This window comes from Artibeus jamaicensis, unplaced genomic scaffold (assembly GCF_021234435.1).
Source record: "Artibeus jamaicensis isolate MK-2021 breed Jamaican fruit bat unplaced genomic scaffold, CSHL_Jam_final contig_3126, whole genome shotgun sequence".
In the NCBI taxonomy this organism is placed as follows: Eukaryota; Metazoa; Chordata; class Mammalia; order Chiroptera; family Phyllostomidae; genus Artibeus; species Artibeus jamaicensis.
In genome coordinates, this window is record NW_026521723.1 from 9,605,752 (window position 1) to 9,620,062 (window position 14,311).

General features: G+C 50.5%; 1 protein-coding gene across 1 annotated transcript; it reads left to right on the forward strand.

Moving 5' to 3' along the window:
* Window positions 1-879: 879 nt before the first annotated feature.
* On the forward strand, window positions 880-14,102 carry TAGLN3 (transgelin 3). Its single transcript, XM_037144321.2, has 4 exons — window positions 880-1,284; window positions 2,433-2,607; window positions 12,231-12,333; window positions 13,678-14,102. The coding sequence occupies exons 1-4, from the start codon at window positions 1,105-1,107 to the stop codon at window positions 13,817-13,819; spliced, it is 600 nt and encodes a 199-aa protein (XP_037000216.1). The 5' UTR covers window positions 880-1,104; the 3' UTR covers window positions 13,820-14,102.
* The last annotated feature ends 209 nt before the right edge of the window (window positions 14,103-14,311 follow it).

Genomic DNA, 14,311 nt, shown 5'->3' on the forward strand with positions numbered 1-14,311 from the left:
TCTCCTGAGGTCTTGTTGGCTAATATCAAATACTCAGTTACCACTGATAGTATATCGGCTGTTTTTTTACTGTTCCTTAACTAAAATAAATGAAATCTTTACACTGTATCCAAATCTTTTATTCCAAGAGTTCTTAACATATTGAGCTCTTTTTAATTTATGAAACATACTCTCACTGTCTTTCTATTAAAAACAGCATTAAAAAGCTACCTTCCTTGAATAAGTCAAACTGAGGCATGAGTTTCCCACCAGGATGGAAGTTTCTAAATGAAATCTGGCTGGCAGCAGAATAAGTTAATGGTTGCAGCTCTCAGTCCCTCCTGTCCTGTCCTGCCAGACAGCTGTTCCCTCAGGGCAGGGCGGAGAGTGGCTTGGCAACTCCTGACAGATGGACAGCTGACTGAGCGACCCTCTCGCAGGCCCCAGGCCCCGTGCAACGTGCGCTGCCTCCCGCAGAGGAGGGGAAAGAATTGTGCAGCTGAGAAAGGAGCTCTCGGTGGGAGGGAGGCGGCAGGCTTGACTGACACATGAGAGGGCTGGCTTTTTGGAGGGCTCTTAGCAACGACCCTGGTGTGACCCTCCTGGGCCGGGAGAAAATCGAATCAGTGCACTATTCTTTCAAGCGCCATGCAGCATCCGCGGCTGAACGTCAAGGCAGCCTTCCCCTCTGCCTGTTAATTACCGGCTCTTTTGCATCTCAGGGTTCCTGCCTTTGCAAAGTGCTACTAGAGGGGGTAAGAAACGACCACCCAGCTCCCTTGCTTCCCCGGGGTGAAACCTTCTTTGTGATCGTGAGTCCTTGTGCATCATCTCATCTGCTTGATAGGCGGGACTAAGAGGCAGATTCCAGACACTCCCCACCCTCACCCCCCAGACCCGCCGGGGCTTTATTCTAGAGTCACTGGTGCGTGGCTGCGCTTTTCTTTTCTGTTTGTAGGTGAAACCCCAGTGGCTTCATTGGCTCCTTGATTTAAACCACGCCCGGCTTTCTGCCCGCTTTGCTGCCGCTGGGCCAGGCGGCCCAGCCACGTCCTAGCCCCGCGCGCAGGGAGCCCTGGCTGCTATTGTGTGGATGCCGCGCGTGTCCTCGCTTCTCTTGCAGAGATGGCTAACAGGGGCCCGAGCTACGGCTTAAGCCGAGAGGTGCAGGAGAAGATTGAGCAGAAGTATGACGCTGACCTGGAGAACAAGCTGGTGGACTGGATCATCCTGCAGTGCGCTGAAGACATAGAGCACCCGCCGCCCGGCCGGGCCCATTTTCAGCAATGGTTAATGGACGGGACGGTGAGGACGGGGGAAGCGGTGGGCAGGGAAACCCCCAGGGCCTTCTCTTTTCAGATGAGGCTGCCAGAGGAGCTGCTGCTGCCCACTGTGTGTCCCCGGGGGAGGGCAAGGAAAAGCCTCTATTTCTCCGGGGATGGAAGATCTGAGCCCCGTGCACAATTCCCTAGCTAGCTCAGAGGATTCTCCACCCATCCAATGTCGCAGCTTCCTTCTGAGTTATTGGCAAATCCTAAGCCCTTTTGCTCTTTCCAGTGAGAATAGAGATGCGTATTTCCTTGAGATCTCTTCAGGCTTTTTTAGTGCATCAGCTCATCTGGGGCCATTCTTTTCTCAGGGGATTGGGTTGGTTACACAGTAAAACAAAGCAAGGGGGGCCGGGACTAACCACTTTTCCTTCCCAGAGCCATGCTCCCTGGGGGTGCTCGTGTCTGTCTGTTGAATGGACGCGTTCTTCAGAAGCTGAAGGGAATCCTTATTTGATAACTGCTTTTCTCGTCAGATGCGCCTGTGTGTTTGGGGAATCGGGCAGCACAGGCTCTGCTGATTCAGACAAGCCCATCTTTTCCCTGCAGGGAGTGATTAACTGTTGTTGGTTACATAACTGCTTTCCCACACTTCTGCTGGGGTGCCGAGCCCTTGGGTTACAGGTACCTGGGAGCAGGGTGCCCGGTGCATTTGGTGCCCACATCATTCACACATACGGGATGAATTGCTGAAGCCTGACTCAGATCTGCCTTTTGATAGAGGAAATAATATGAGACTGTATCATCTGACCACCCCAGGCACCACCACTAGCTCATCCCTGCACTGAAGTCTGGCCTCGTGGCCCCAATCCCACACAGCATTCCTGTCTGTAAACATTCTTACCCTCACCCAGAAAAGGAAGGGGGGAGCAAGGACGGAAGGGGATTCCTGGGCTCCTGGACTCCCTGAGGTCAGCAGTGGCCCCGGGAATAAGATTGTCGGGGTCCTTGGGGTTCGGTGTGAGAGCCTGGCTGCCCAGCCTGGAGCCCATGCCTTCCTGGGCTCGAGACTTGCTTGTGCCCAAACCTGGCAGCTGTATCCTGTGGGGGCTGGAACTCACTTTGCATTAGTGACGGGTAAATGTGAAGGGAAAACTGATGGCGGCCCTCCTTTTCTCCCCTTAGGTCCTGTGCAAGCTGATAAATAGTTTATACCCGCCTGGACAAGAGCCCATTGCCAAGATCTCAGAGTCCAAGATGGCTTTTAAGCAGATGGAGCAAATCTCCCAGTTCCTGAAAGCTGCAGAGGCCTACGGTGTCAGGACCACTGACATTTTTCAGACCGTGGATTTATGGGAAGGTAAACAGCCCTGTTCCTTTGGGGATTGTTTTCCCCTTCCCCTCCCGTTGCCTATCTCTTTGTGAAACCTGCTCATGATGTTCTTCCCTGGGCCAGTGAGTTCATTGTGTGTGTGTGTGTGTGTGTGTGTGTGTGTGTGTGTGTGTGCTGGGGCGGGGCAGTGGTTGCGAGCTGTCACCCGGGGGTGCTGTTAGCCTCCCCTTTATGATACTCTGTTGAAAGGTGTGTCCTCCTCCAAGGGAATGCCCACCCCAGGACACAGCAGGAAGCTCAGCAAACTAAGGAGTAAACAGAGAGGAAGCTAAAATGCCCACACAGCTGCCTATCATTCCTGCCATCCTCCCACCTCTCACTCTTCCTGAACAAATCATAGCGACTGAAAGACTGGGGTGGGGGTGGGGGCCGTGTTTCTGACTCACTGGCAGTGGGGCTCCTGGATAAAAGCCACCTGGTGCCATTTTGTCCTTCAATCTGAGAAATAAATAGCACCTCAGCCGTTTATTATACTAGTATCTGGGAGCTCGGTGACTATACCTTCCAGATATGTATTTTTCTCAGAGAGTGTGACACATGATTTCTTCTTTTGCATTTGCAAATTGACATGATTGAGAAATCTTAAGAGGCATAAAATTCAAATCCCAATCCTGGACATATTTAACAATCCACTATTACTAGGAGAAATGACGTGAATGGGACACTGCCAGAGACTTTGGGACCTGTGATCGCAGTCCTCACTGTGTCCCTGAGCCCAGACGTAGGCGCACACCCTTGCAGCTGACGGCTCACGCCACGCCTGCCCGTGCCCAGGGAGGTGCGGGCCACTCCAAGCAGGGCTTCCACGTTGACTCTGCTTCCTCAAGTTCATTGTCACTGGCCATCATGAGTGGCCCAACCAATAGGATACTCAGGGCAGTGATGAAACCGGTCCTGCCGACAGTGAGAACAGGGCCAACTTTCCTATGATGGATAGACGGTGAGATTAAGGGGCATGCAGGTGATGGGTGAAAGCGATTTCTAACAGAGGACCATTCTGCCAAACAACTTATAAAGAAACGATTGCATTCCTAATCCTCACACCCCACTTTGTGTCGGGCAGAGAGCTGGCATTTCCTGTCCCCCTCACAGAGATGCCCAGCAGTTTTCCTTGTGTTTGCCATTCCTTAGAAACTCACATATCCAGACCTTTAAGGCAGGCTGCTGAATCCATGGGCACTTGCCTTCGAATCACCATGGAATATCACAGCTGAGACTTTTCATTTTAGATCAAAATGATGATGATTGCCCTCAGCTAGTAAAGATAGCTACCGCTTACTGATATTTTTCTGTGTGCTGGGCAGGGTTCAAGTGCTTTACTACCTATTGCCAGTCACTTATCCTACAGTTCCATGAAGTGTTGTTAATTTGCCCTTTTTCAAGACAAAATTGAGGCTTTTGCTGATGATTCCATATGTACATCCAATGCCTGGCTAGTCAATAGCAGAGCCAAGATTCAAACCCAGCTTCTCTGATGCCAAACAGCAACGCCTTAACTAGTCTGCCTTGGCACACTTTGGCCAGGAGGCTGCTGCCTTCACCCATACTCTGAGCACACTGTTGATTCATGATGTGACTGGTGAGGGGAGGAGGAGGAGGATGAGTCAGGGCTGCGTGGGACAAAAGGCTGCAGCCCCTGCACCAATTAGGGGATTTGTGTAAATGGAAGGGGCCTCACGAGGCCCCCCTAGCACAGGAAGTGTAAGAGGATGAAGAACCTGGGAGGTGTGTGGGAGGTGTGGATTCCCAGGGTGCTTTTCTCTCTTTCAATTACTGAGGATGTTTTGCTCACCTTTGCCCATTTTCCAAAGACCATACAGATGAACTTGGTACCCAGGAGGTGCCAACAGTGAGTGCAGAGGGACACCTGCTTTGCGTCCCTGATAAATAGAACAGGTGGAGGTCTACAGCGCCTGCCAAGCCCTATGTGTTAGATGCCCCACAGGGAAGAGGGAGGTTGAGGGGCATGAGATAGGACAGTGGACAGGTGAACTCCAGGACAGGTTAATGTTCCCAGAAAAAAATAAACAGGGCAGATACTGAGGGGTCTCACCCACAGGGCAGAAGAATAGGGCTTTAAAGGAACTATTAAAGTTCCTTTAAAGAAACTGGAGAGCAAACTGGAGGAAACTGCTCCAAGGGTGCCATGGCTGACCTGCCACAGGTAAGTCATGCATTAGGTAAGGATAGCTGGCCGTAGGAAAGCAGATGGCTTAGGAGTGTCCAGATGTCCTCTAGAGGGCGCAGGTCTGGATGCCCTCTCCATGGAGGGGCAACTGAGGACTGAAGTTCAGGGAGATCATTCCAAGTGTCAGAGGGGACACTTGACATCCCCCAGGAGCACTGTCTGAAGTGCAGGCCAGGCCGATTGCTGTGCAGTGCAGTGAGAGGTGGGAAGGTGGATCGCTTTCAGCAGAGAAAGCTGGGGTAGGAGGCGGCGGCCTTAGCAAGCCCAGTGGTGAGACCCACGGTACATCACATGGACTGAGCAACTGAGTCTGGGTCCCTTCTGCAAGAACTGGTTGTCCTCCAGAGTTTGGGAATGAGTTTGCTGGCATCTGGGGGAGGCTGCAAGGCACGGTTAGTGTGTGGTCTGTGTGCATGAGTGCATACATGTTTGTATACAGAGTACTAGACTAGCCATTTGCTTATCTTAGTGCCACATACTCCCTCCAATTCTGCACCCTGACAGTGGTTTTCGGTTTACCCACATTTACTCCTGATTCTCTGCTTGTGGCTGTGGCTCCGGCTCCTGCAGGCCCAGCCTTCCTTGCCCGAGTACCTTTCTTCCTTCTCCGCAGGCAGCTTTCCCCCTGCCCGGCATCTGTCCAAGGAGGGCTCTGCTTGCCCACGGCTGCCCAGTGACTCTGCTGCCACTGTGTCGCAGACACGTAAAGCTGCAGGAGCTCAGGCTCTCCAAATGCCATCTTTTTTAGGCTTCAGTTATCTAGACAGGGAGAGGTGCCAGATGCACCCACCATCCCGAAAACCCTTGTAGATGCAACATGCAGCGTTGGGACGGAATAGGGGCAACCAGCGTGAAAAGCTCAGGGTTTTAAAAAGGAGCCCAGGCCTGAATGGTCCAGAAAACAGCCCAACCACAGGGGCATTATAGACGAGATTGCTGAAGTTCCTCTGGGAGGAAGCTGGAGACGTGGAAGGAGTTGAGGCGCTTAGAGCAACGCGAGCAGACTGGGCAAGTCCCTCTAGGACGAGGGAAGGTGAATGCCTGACAGGTAACTTTCAGATTTGCTCTGGGGGCACCGGAAAGGGCAGGGCTGGGGCCGGGGTAGAGCTGTCTCAGGTGTCCGTGGCTCAGAGGAGAGCGAACTGGAGGTTAGATTGCCAGTACCTTTGGAAGCAAAGGGGGAAGGAGAGAAAGGTAGGAGCAAGAAAAGGAGGTGTGTGTGTGTGTGTGTGTGTGTGTGTGTGCAAAAGAGAGAGAACACATGAGACCTAGTGAGTATGCTGGTCAGACAGACCCAAAGAACACTTATCCTGGAATGCAGTCGATTGCAGACACTTGAGTGAGGAATTAGAATTCGTGGTTCAAACCTCTGCCCTACCACACATTGGTTAACTTCTCTACGCTCCTGCTTTCTCAGCTGTGAGATGGGAGTAATCGTATCTCTTTCACAGGGTCCATGTGGGCAGTGAGTGCGATAAAGCATGAGGAGTGCTTATCACAGTGTCTGGCAGTAATAGAGTATAATAAATGTAAACACTGCTGCTGTAATTAGCCTGGCCTTTGTTTTAAGACAAACACAAAACAAGAGCACAAGAGCAAGGCTGGAAAGGCACCAGTTCTGTCTGATGACAAATGGATTTCATTAACGCCTCACACAGAAGCTGGTAGGGTTGCCTGGACGACCTTTGCCCTCACTTCATCTGCCATTCCGGAGAGGTTACAGGCCACCTTCACAGGTTTTACAGGTTACCTTACTGACTGTTTCCCCACCTCCTGGTCATCACCCCCTTGATGTCTTTCCCCAATTCCAGACCCAGATCTTGGTACAGTGGAAAGAGCGTGAGTTTGGGAGCCAGGAAGAGGCTTGAAACTCTTCTTTAGCTACATCTGCTGTGTGACCTTGTTGAAGCTACTTAGCCCCTCAGCGGCTGGGCTCCCTTCTCTGTAAATAGGTCTAGCACCTCCTTCAGAGGGTTCTTATAAGACTTAAATGTGTAAAGTGCCTAAGAGGTACCTAATACATTCTGGCTTATTTCCCCTGCTATAAGTCCACCAGCATCTAACTCTTCGGGTTTCTTCGCACAACTCTGGGGTGAGCGTGACGCACGTGGCGTTCCAGCACGTCACAGCAGGCAAGGCTCAGGACCAGCCCAATCCCATCACTCTTCTCGGTGACCCTACTGACGATGATCCTGGCCTCGTGGTTGCATCAGGCCTCCTGTCCCCCGCCCCCGATGACGGGGTGTCAGGGAGGAGGTGCGGATTCGCACCGGGCGGAGCGCCTGGAAGGTCCAGACACATTCCCCGCAGAGGTGTCACCGCTCCTGTCATTCCTCAACAGCAACGCAGAGACATTTCACCCAGAGCCTGGGAGATATTCTGGGGTATTGTGAGGTGCCAGCAGGGACTTGAGACATCGCAGATGCCTCCTGTTTGAAGCCTCCTTTTCTAGCCAAAAAGCCTTCCTAGCATTTATTCCACGTGTTGCTCACAACTGTGTTTGGCTGGTTTGCCCTCTAGCACGGGTTCTCACACTCCAGTGTGTGTTGGATCACCTCATAGAAACACAGATTGCTGGGCCCAAGCCCCAGAGTTTCTGAGCTATTACGTGTGTGGCAGGGCTGAGGAATTTGCCTTTCTTACCAATTCATAGGCGGTGCTCGTTCTGCTGCCTGAGAACCCCACTCCGACCACCACTGTGCTAGAGAATCTTCAGGGAGACAAGCAACGAAAGTTCGTAAAACCACAGGGCAAGCCGAACCTACACTCTGACAGACTAACGTTTCCTCTACTTTGAATGGAGAATTGGGGGCTCTGTCTAAGTTATCGCTCAGGGAAATAAGAAATGGTTCCCTCATCCACAGATTGCTTTCTCTGTAAGTCCCAGAAAGATGAAAAAGCCAGTAATCCAATAGCAGGAAGGAGAAGTCCAAACAGATATAATATGTAGGAAGCTCTGACGCAGAGTTTTGACTGTAAGACTGATTTGTACTATTGAAGCAGAGTGTCAACCCGACTGTCCCCACCAATGTGACCTCTCTCAGGTGTTCCTCCCCCTTTTTTTCACCGATCTGTTTATTTTTTATTTTCAAAGACACGCATAAGCTGCCATGAAAGTAATTTTTTAAATTTAAGAGAACAAAATCTTTGTTCTAGTATCTTTAGGGTCACAGACCTCACGCTGTTCGGGCATCGAGGACCCCCTGAGTGGGGCCGGGGTCCTTGCAGTGCAGTGCCCTTGGCCCCAGGCCCCAGGGATCGTCTCTCAGTCGTTTGGCGTGTGAGACCACACGGGGAGAAACACTGCTTTGTGATAGCGCAGGGACAGGGGAAACTCCGTTGCAGAGTAAAAGTGTCTGTTGCTACCTGAGACTCTCTGAAAAGGTTTGCTGGTGACACAGGGAAGCTACTCTGCTGCCCTATATTGTCTGAAACTTCAAGTCTGATAATAGCCTCCCCTGTGGCAGGGGCTGGGAGAGTCCAAGCAGCCTGACGAAGACTCCAAGCTATGAGTGTGCCTTGGCCTCTCCACTCTCCTGTGTCACTTCCCTTCTTATGGCCAGAGGGCGCTTTATTTTTATTTTGGAAAAAATACCCAGGCTTCAGGTACTTTTTAAATTTTATTTATTTATTTATCCTCACCCAAGGACATGCTTATTGGTTTTAGAGAGGGAAGAAGGGAAGAAAAGAAACATCATTCATTTGCTTCTTGAACACGCCCCGGCCAGGGATGAAACCTTCAACCCAGGCATGTGCCCTGACTGGGAATCAAACCCATGACCTTTTGGTTTACAGGACCACGCTCCAGCCAACCGAGCCACGCCTGGCCAGGGCTCATTTTTAGATCAGCACTAGGACTTGGTCTCTATTTCTGCTCTTGAGCATCTAGAAAATTCCCAGCACCTTGTTGGTGCTTCTTTTAGGACTATTCTCTTTTTCATCTTGGAAGAATAGCCTTGATCAGTGTTTTTCAAGCTGTCTTTCCAAAGAATCTAGGAGTAGCTTTCAGGAGCAAAGAGATTCGTTTGGAATCTGCCAGCCTCTGAGCTGGCTCACTGCTTGGACCAGAGCCCTTCTAATTATTGATTTTATTGCTTGACTTTGCAGAAGATATCTCTGAAGGAAAGAGTTATTGCTTAACAAATATTACTTAGCAGTTACCACATGCCAGACATTTTGATTTTTTAAGAAATTGAAAACCAAAGAATTGGAGCAGCGCTTCTCTTTCCAATCTGGCTGCATCAGAATCATCTCAGGAGATTGTCCCGAAACCTGAATTTTTAAGATTCTCAGGTAATTTTGATGATCAGTCTAGTTTGCAAGCCAGCAGGTGAAACCTATATTTCTCAAATTTGCCTGGCAGAGCTTATTAAAAATATAAACTCTCAGGCCCCACCCCAGGCCTGTCAAATGAGTCTCTCAGGGGAACGGCCTCAATCCTACATTTTTAAAGAGATCCCCTGCGCCTTCCCATAGACGATCCAAGAAGCTCTGGAAACCCTGCCCAGAAGCAGGCTTTGCTCTAGGCAGGTGGTACATGTGGTGGTGACACAGAGGATTAGCTCTGGTTGCCTCTACCCTGCACACTTCGTAGATGTTGCTTCGCCTCCCTGCTCTACTAGTCACTTAGATTTGTGACCCTCATTTGCAGGAAACAGCCTCCACCAATGCACTTGACCTGGGCTTCTGAACTGGCAGGAGAAGTGAGGCTGGACAGAGGCCGCCTTGCCATTTTGTCTGCCCAAGAGTGCTGGAGTTCTTCTCAGGAGCGTCTGTTAGAAAACTGACCAGATGTGGCAAGAAAAGTTAGATGTGAACTAGTTGCAGATGCAGATTTCTGTTCATTATGTTATTTAGAGTCTTGACAATAATGAACTTGAGCTGCACACGGATGGGGGACTTTAGGCTCCAACTGCTTTTTCTTGCTTTAATCTTACTTGAGTTGAGACCTGGAGAAAATATTTTGGGCAAAAACACTCAAAGACTTAACCACTGTTTTGGGGTTGGTGCCCTTGATCTCACGGGGCCCGAGACTGTGGCCCAGTCTCCCCCTGCCAGCCTGTTCCCTCTGGCCTGGCCCTCCCTTCAGACCTCCCCCGTCACTGAGGCAGGGGCCTCGGCCAGCCTGCGATGGGGACCCGTGTACAGTGGACTCTGTGGGCTTTATTTTCAGACACCAGAGCTAGAGCCAGGCCCTGGTTTACTTGTTGGGTGTCTCTGGGCAAGACTGACTCAGGTTTTCTATCTGCACATCAGGAGGAATAACATCAGTTCTATGGGGTCGATGCCACGTATAATAAAGTGTCTGGACTATGCTCTCTATCAAAGCTCTTGCCTTGGGAACTGTCTTAAGGGAAACTTTCCACGTTGCTCCTGTCTAGTGCCTCCTCCCCTAGCTCCTTTTGCCCCAATGGTGGAATTGCTTCCTTTTCTTTGGGATGAGGATGGGTGATATTTATAGTTCTAGGTTCCTGGATCTCCCATTTGCCCATAACTTCGTTCCTTTATGGGTTCATGCAGCAGATACATTAGCCAGCTACTTGGGAAGGAGGCTGGCTCTATGGTTCCCAGAACTTGCTTCCGCACCCACGGCTCCAGGGGAGGGCCTGGCTCAGTTGCCAGGCCGTCAGGCTCCACAAACTCCCAGAACCTGGACATACCAGGCCTACGCTTTCCAACCATCAGAAACCTCTCTGGTGTGCTCCTTATCCAGGGCAGAGGTGAGGGATATACCTTAACCTTCCTAAACCTCCCTGTGCTTAATCATTTTGCTAGGTTCTCTTTAACAACTCACAACTCAAGAGCAAACCCTCTCTCTCTCTCTCTTCCCAGAGTGATCCTTCAGAAGATCATCGCTACAGTTCCGGTTTTTTAGAAAAGTATCCAAGTATTCTGTTATCCAATGACAATGACAGAAATGTTTTTCATCTGCAGTAGAGACGAATCATTCTAATAATCACCTCTGTCTCAATTTTCAGTGTTCCTCGTGCCCTCCTCCCATCTGCTGCCCCGATTCTCCATTCTCCACCACCCCAGCTGTCTCTCGAGTCTGGGGGTCTCTCAGAGGAGGGCCTTTTATCCCCGTATCCATTTACCAGTCCCACAGGGACTCAGGGTCCAGGAAATCGCCCCGTGGTTAATGGGGTGGAGGAGAGCGGCGAGGGAAGAAGGATCTGCTGTCTCTCTCATTTTTGAATAAATGGACATCCTGAACTAGACTTCCTCTGTGAGCCCTAATTGCTTACTTTATTAGAGTTGTACTCTATTCTCACTTTCCATCTGCCTTTCCTTCATAATTCTGTATTTCCCAGTGACTGAGCTGCAGCAGCTGGGCTGGGGAGACCATGGATAGTTCACTCGGTCTAAAAAGTGCATCTTAATATTTGCCTTTAACTTTCCCAGCCCCCCACCAGGCTGATCCAGCCTCCTCTGTTAGGCTGTACCTTTAGCTTTCGTGCTCCATTCTTGGCTTGAATGGACCTTGGATCTAGGTCTTAATTGCTGGGCTAATCACACAACAGCATCTTTCTTAGTCCAGGATGTGTCAGGCAACTGGAAGGGAGGAATGGAGAGAAGATGGGAGAAGCAGGCTGACCTGGAGGGTCCAATTGCCTTCTCCATGGGTTGGGGGGTGACTGGACCCCTCAGATGAACAGTGCTTCTCCTCCCATAAGCACACCTCTCCCTGCCCCCCACCTCATGCACGCATGCCCGCCAGTTATTTATTGTCTCCATTAACTCCTTCAAGCAGCAGAAAATAAAGGGCCTATCATTTGTGTCACTAAGTGCTTTCTGTGTTGATTTGTTTTCTTCACTTGCCGGGCCTCCAGCCCAAATAGCCATGTGAATACTCAATTTGATGCACATGGGTGACTTGAGACCCTTTTAACCCAGATAAAATGAAAGAGAGAAGCCACCTGGGGTTTCGTGCCGCTAATCCATCCAACCAGTTTCTTTCCAGTCTCCTTTTCTCTTTCCCATCCTGAGCAAAGTCCTCTTCTGCGGCGCCCCCGTGCCTGCCTCGCCACAGGACTTCTCACTACAACCTGCAGAACCCGCCAAGCCCAGCGCCTCTGCTCGGGGCAGGGACCAACCCAGATCTGAGCTGCTGGGTGTTTGGAATGTTTTATTCATGCAGCGACTCTGAATGGATTAGAAACTGGGCATCTCTGGCTTGCCCCATAGAGAAAAGGATGAGCCAGGTGACGTTTTGCTCCTTTCTGAGCGGTTTGGCTGTGGTGTCTTCAGGCCACTTTGAGAAACATCTGATACCCCCTCCCCTGAGTGTGATCGCCTGTGGCCGGCCTCCTTTCAGAACTTCCTTCCCGAAGGTCCAGCCCCATCTTTCCAGATTCCGTGGCCCCGACCTATGCTTGGCTTTAATCTCTTGGTTGATCTCCAGGGAAGGACATGGCGGCTGTGCAGAGGACCCTGATGGCTCTAGGCAGTGTTGCGGTCACCAAGGATGACGGCTGCTACCGGGGAGAGCCATCCTGGTTTCACAGGTAAAATCCCTTCTCAGCCCTGCCGGATCAGAGGATGACTTTACCCAAAGGGAGCATCTGAAGCCTTGTAGCTCCCAGAGGCTATTTCCACACAAAATCCCTCAGGACAAGCACTGCTGGCCCCACAGCTGAGCCCCCAGAGCGAGGACAGACCGATGCTGACACCCACATCCCACCCAGGACAAAATGGTCAGGCCTTTGCTGCCAGATACTTCGATCCTTCAGCTCTGCCCAGGCTGTCTCTCCTGAGACTGAACTGCTCTTCTCCAAGGTGGCTTGATCTGAACGTGGTTTTATCATAACCCAAGTAGCCCAGAGTCATTCGGTCTGTCTATCTATCCATCTACATAATGGAGGGAAAATGTGTCCTAGTTGCCTGAGACAGTGGTTAATGCTTGTTGTCATGGAATATTTATTAGTAGCCTTTGTTTCACTCTCAGAAGTGGCCTGGTCTGACTCATAAATCATACGTTCAGGTCAGTGAAAGGCCTTTTCCTAAGGAGATTTGTTTTGTTGTTTTTTCGGCAGTTGGGGTTTGCAAGGGAGCTTAAACTCAGCCCGGTAACTCAGTGAGGGATGGAGAGAAAGGAGCATGTTGTACCAGACAACTGGCTCTTCCGTTCCCCAACCCCCTCTTCTCCTTGGCGGTTATAGGAATGTGCAAGTGTCCGTCTTCTAGAAGAACCTGGTCTGAAAACCTCCTAGATGCTGACCAGTTGGAATCCCAGTTTTAGTCCTAACCTTATGAATGGTCTCTGTGACCCCCCAACTAACATTATGTACTATCTGGTTCTTTACTGAAGTTTGCTGACTTTTTGTCTCTAGTAAGAAATTTCCCCTTATAACTCCTAGGACCTTTAGCCTCTAAAATGGAACTTGAACCCTTGGCCTTTACAGGGAAGGGTGGAATGGGATTAATGACATGCTTTGTAATAAGAGCTGATTTTAATTTTCGTAAGGGTTTGAAGTAGCTGAGGGAGAGTGAGACAGGAAAGCTGAGCGTGAAGTCCCCCAAGAGGCAGCTACTGACCTTGATGCTGGAAAGTCTAGAAAACCACCTGGACTTCTAAGGAGTAGGAGCTCATGCATCATGGAAGGGATTGCTCGGGGTAGGGGCCCTGCTCGGGGTGGAATCAGGGCTCAGGGTAAGGCCGCAGTTCAGAGTAGGGCCTAGTTAGTTCCCAGACGCTAGCGTAGGATGGGGCCTGCTCTCCTATCTGGTGACCCACTCCCCTCCCCCACCCTGTCCCACACGCACACACTAACGCCTGTATAACTGCATATCTTGGGCAGGGTTTCAACACTGTCACAATGACATTATTCCATCTTACTCTCTCTGCCCAGGAAAGCCCAGCAGAATCGAAGAGGATTTTCAGAGGAGCAGCTTCGTCAGGGACAGAACGTGATAGGCTTGCAGATGGGCAGCAACAAAGGCGCCTCCCAGGCGGGCATGACTGGGTACGGGATGCCCAGACAGATCTTGTAAGACCACGGTCTCTAAGACAAATAGTTAGTCACCTTCTGACCTTTCTCAAAGCCTCCCGTCCTTGGTTTTTGCAAGTGCTGCACCACCGCTGAGAATCCGCGTTGCCTACCGCTGCCACCTTGTGTTCATTTAGAACTATGCAAAGACTCCGCTTCCCCTCCCTCGGCTCCTTCTTCGCCCCGAAGTCTCTGTTCGTCTGATTATTTATTTATTTATTTGCCAACAATTTCCCTCCTCCACTTACAGAACACACCGAATAAACAGATTAGTCTTGTGTCTTAAAGCGTAAAGTTCGTTCTTTGTCTCAGAGACTGCAGGCAGGGCTGATTTCTATTTCATTCAAAGGGCCAGCAAGATGCAATTAAGCTGTTAGCGGTGAAAATGAAGGTTTGCTTTGAGGAAGCCCTTACAAGCTTGTAATGTTTATCTCTGCAATTGTACTAGAAAGTTTAGAAATAGTTGTGCCTGTTCTGAGAGCTGCCACAAGTTCAA

Coding starts and splice junctions, on each gene's coding strand:
- TAGLN3 (XM_037144321.2), top strand. CDS start 1,105: ATGGCTAACAGGGGCCCGAGCTACGGCTTAAGCCGAGAGGTGCAGGAG. Junction 2,608..12,230: donor GACCGTGGATTTATGGGAAG/GTAAACAGCCCT, acceptor GTTGATCTCCAG/GGAAGGACATGGCGGCTGTG. Junction 12,334..13,677: donor GAGCCATCCTGGTTTCACAG/GTAAAATCCCTT, acceptor CTCTCTGCCCAG/GAAAGCCCAGCAGAATCGAA.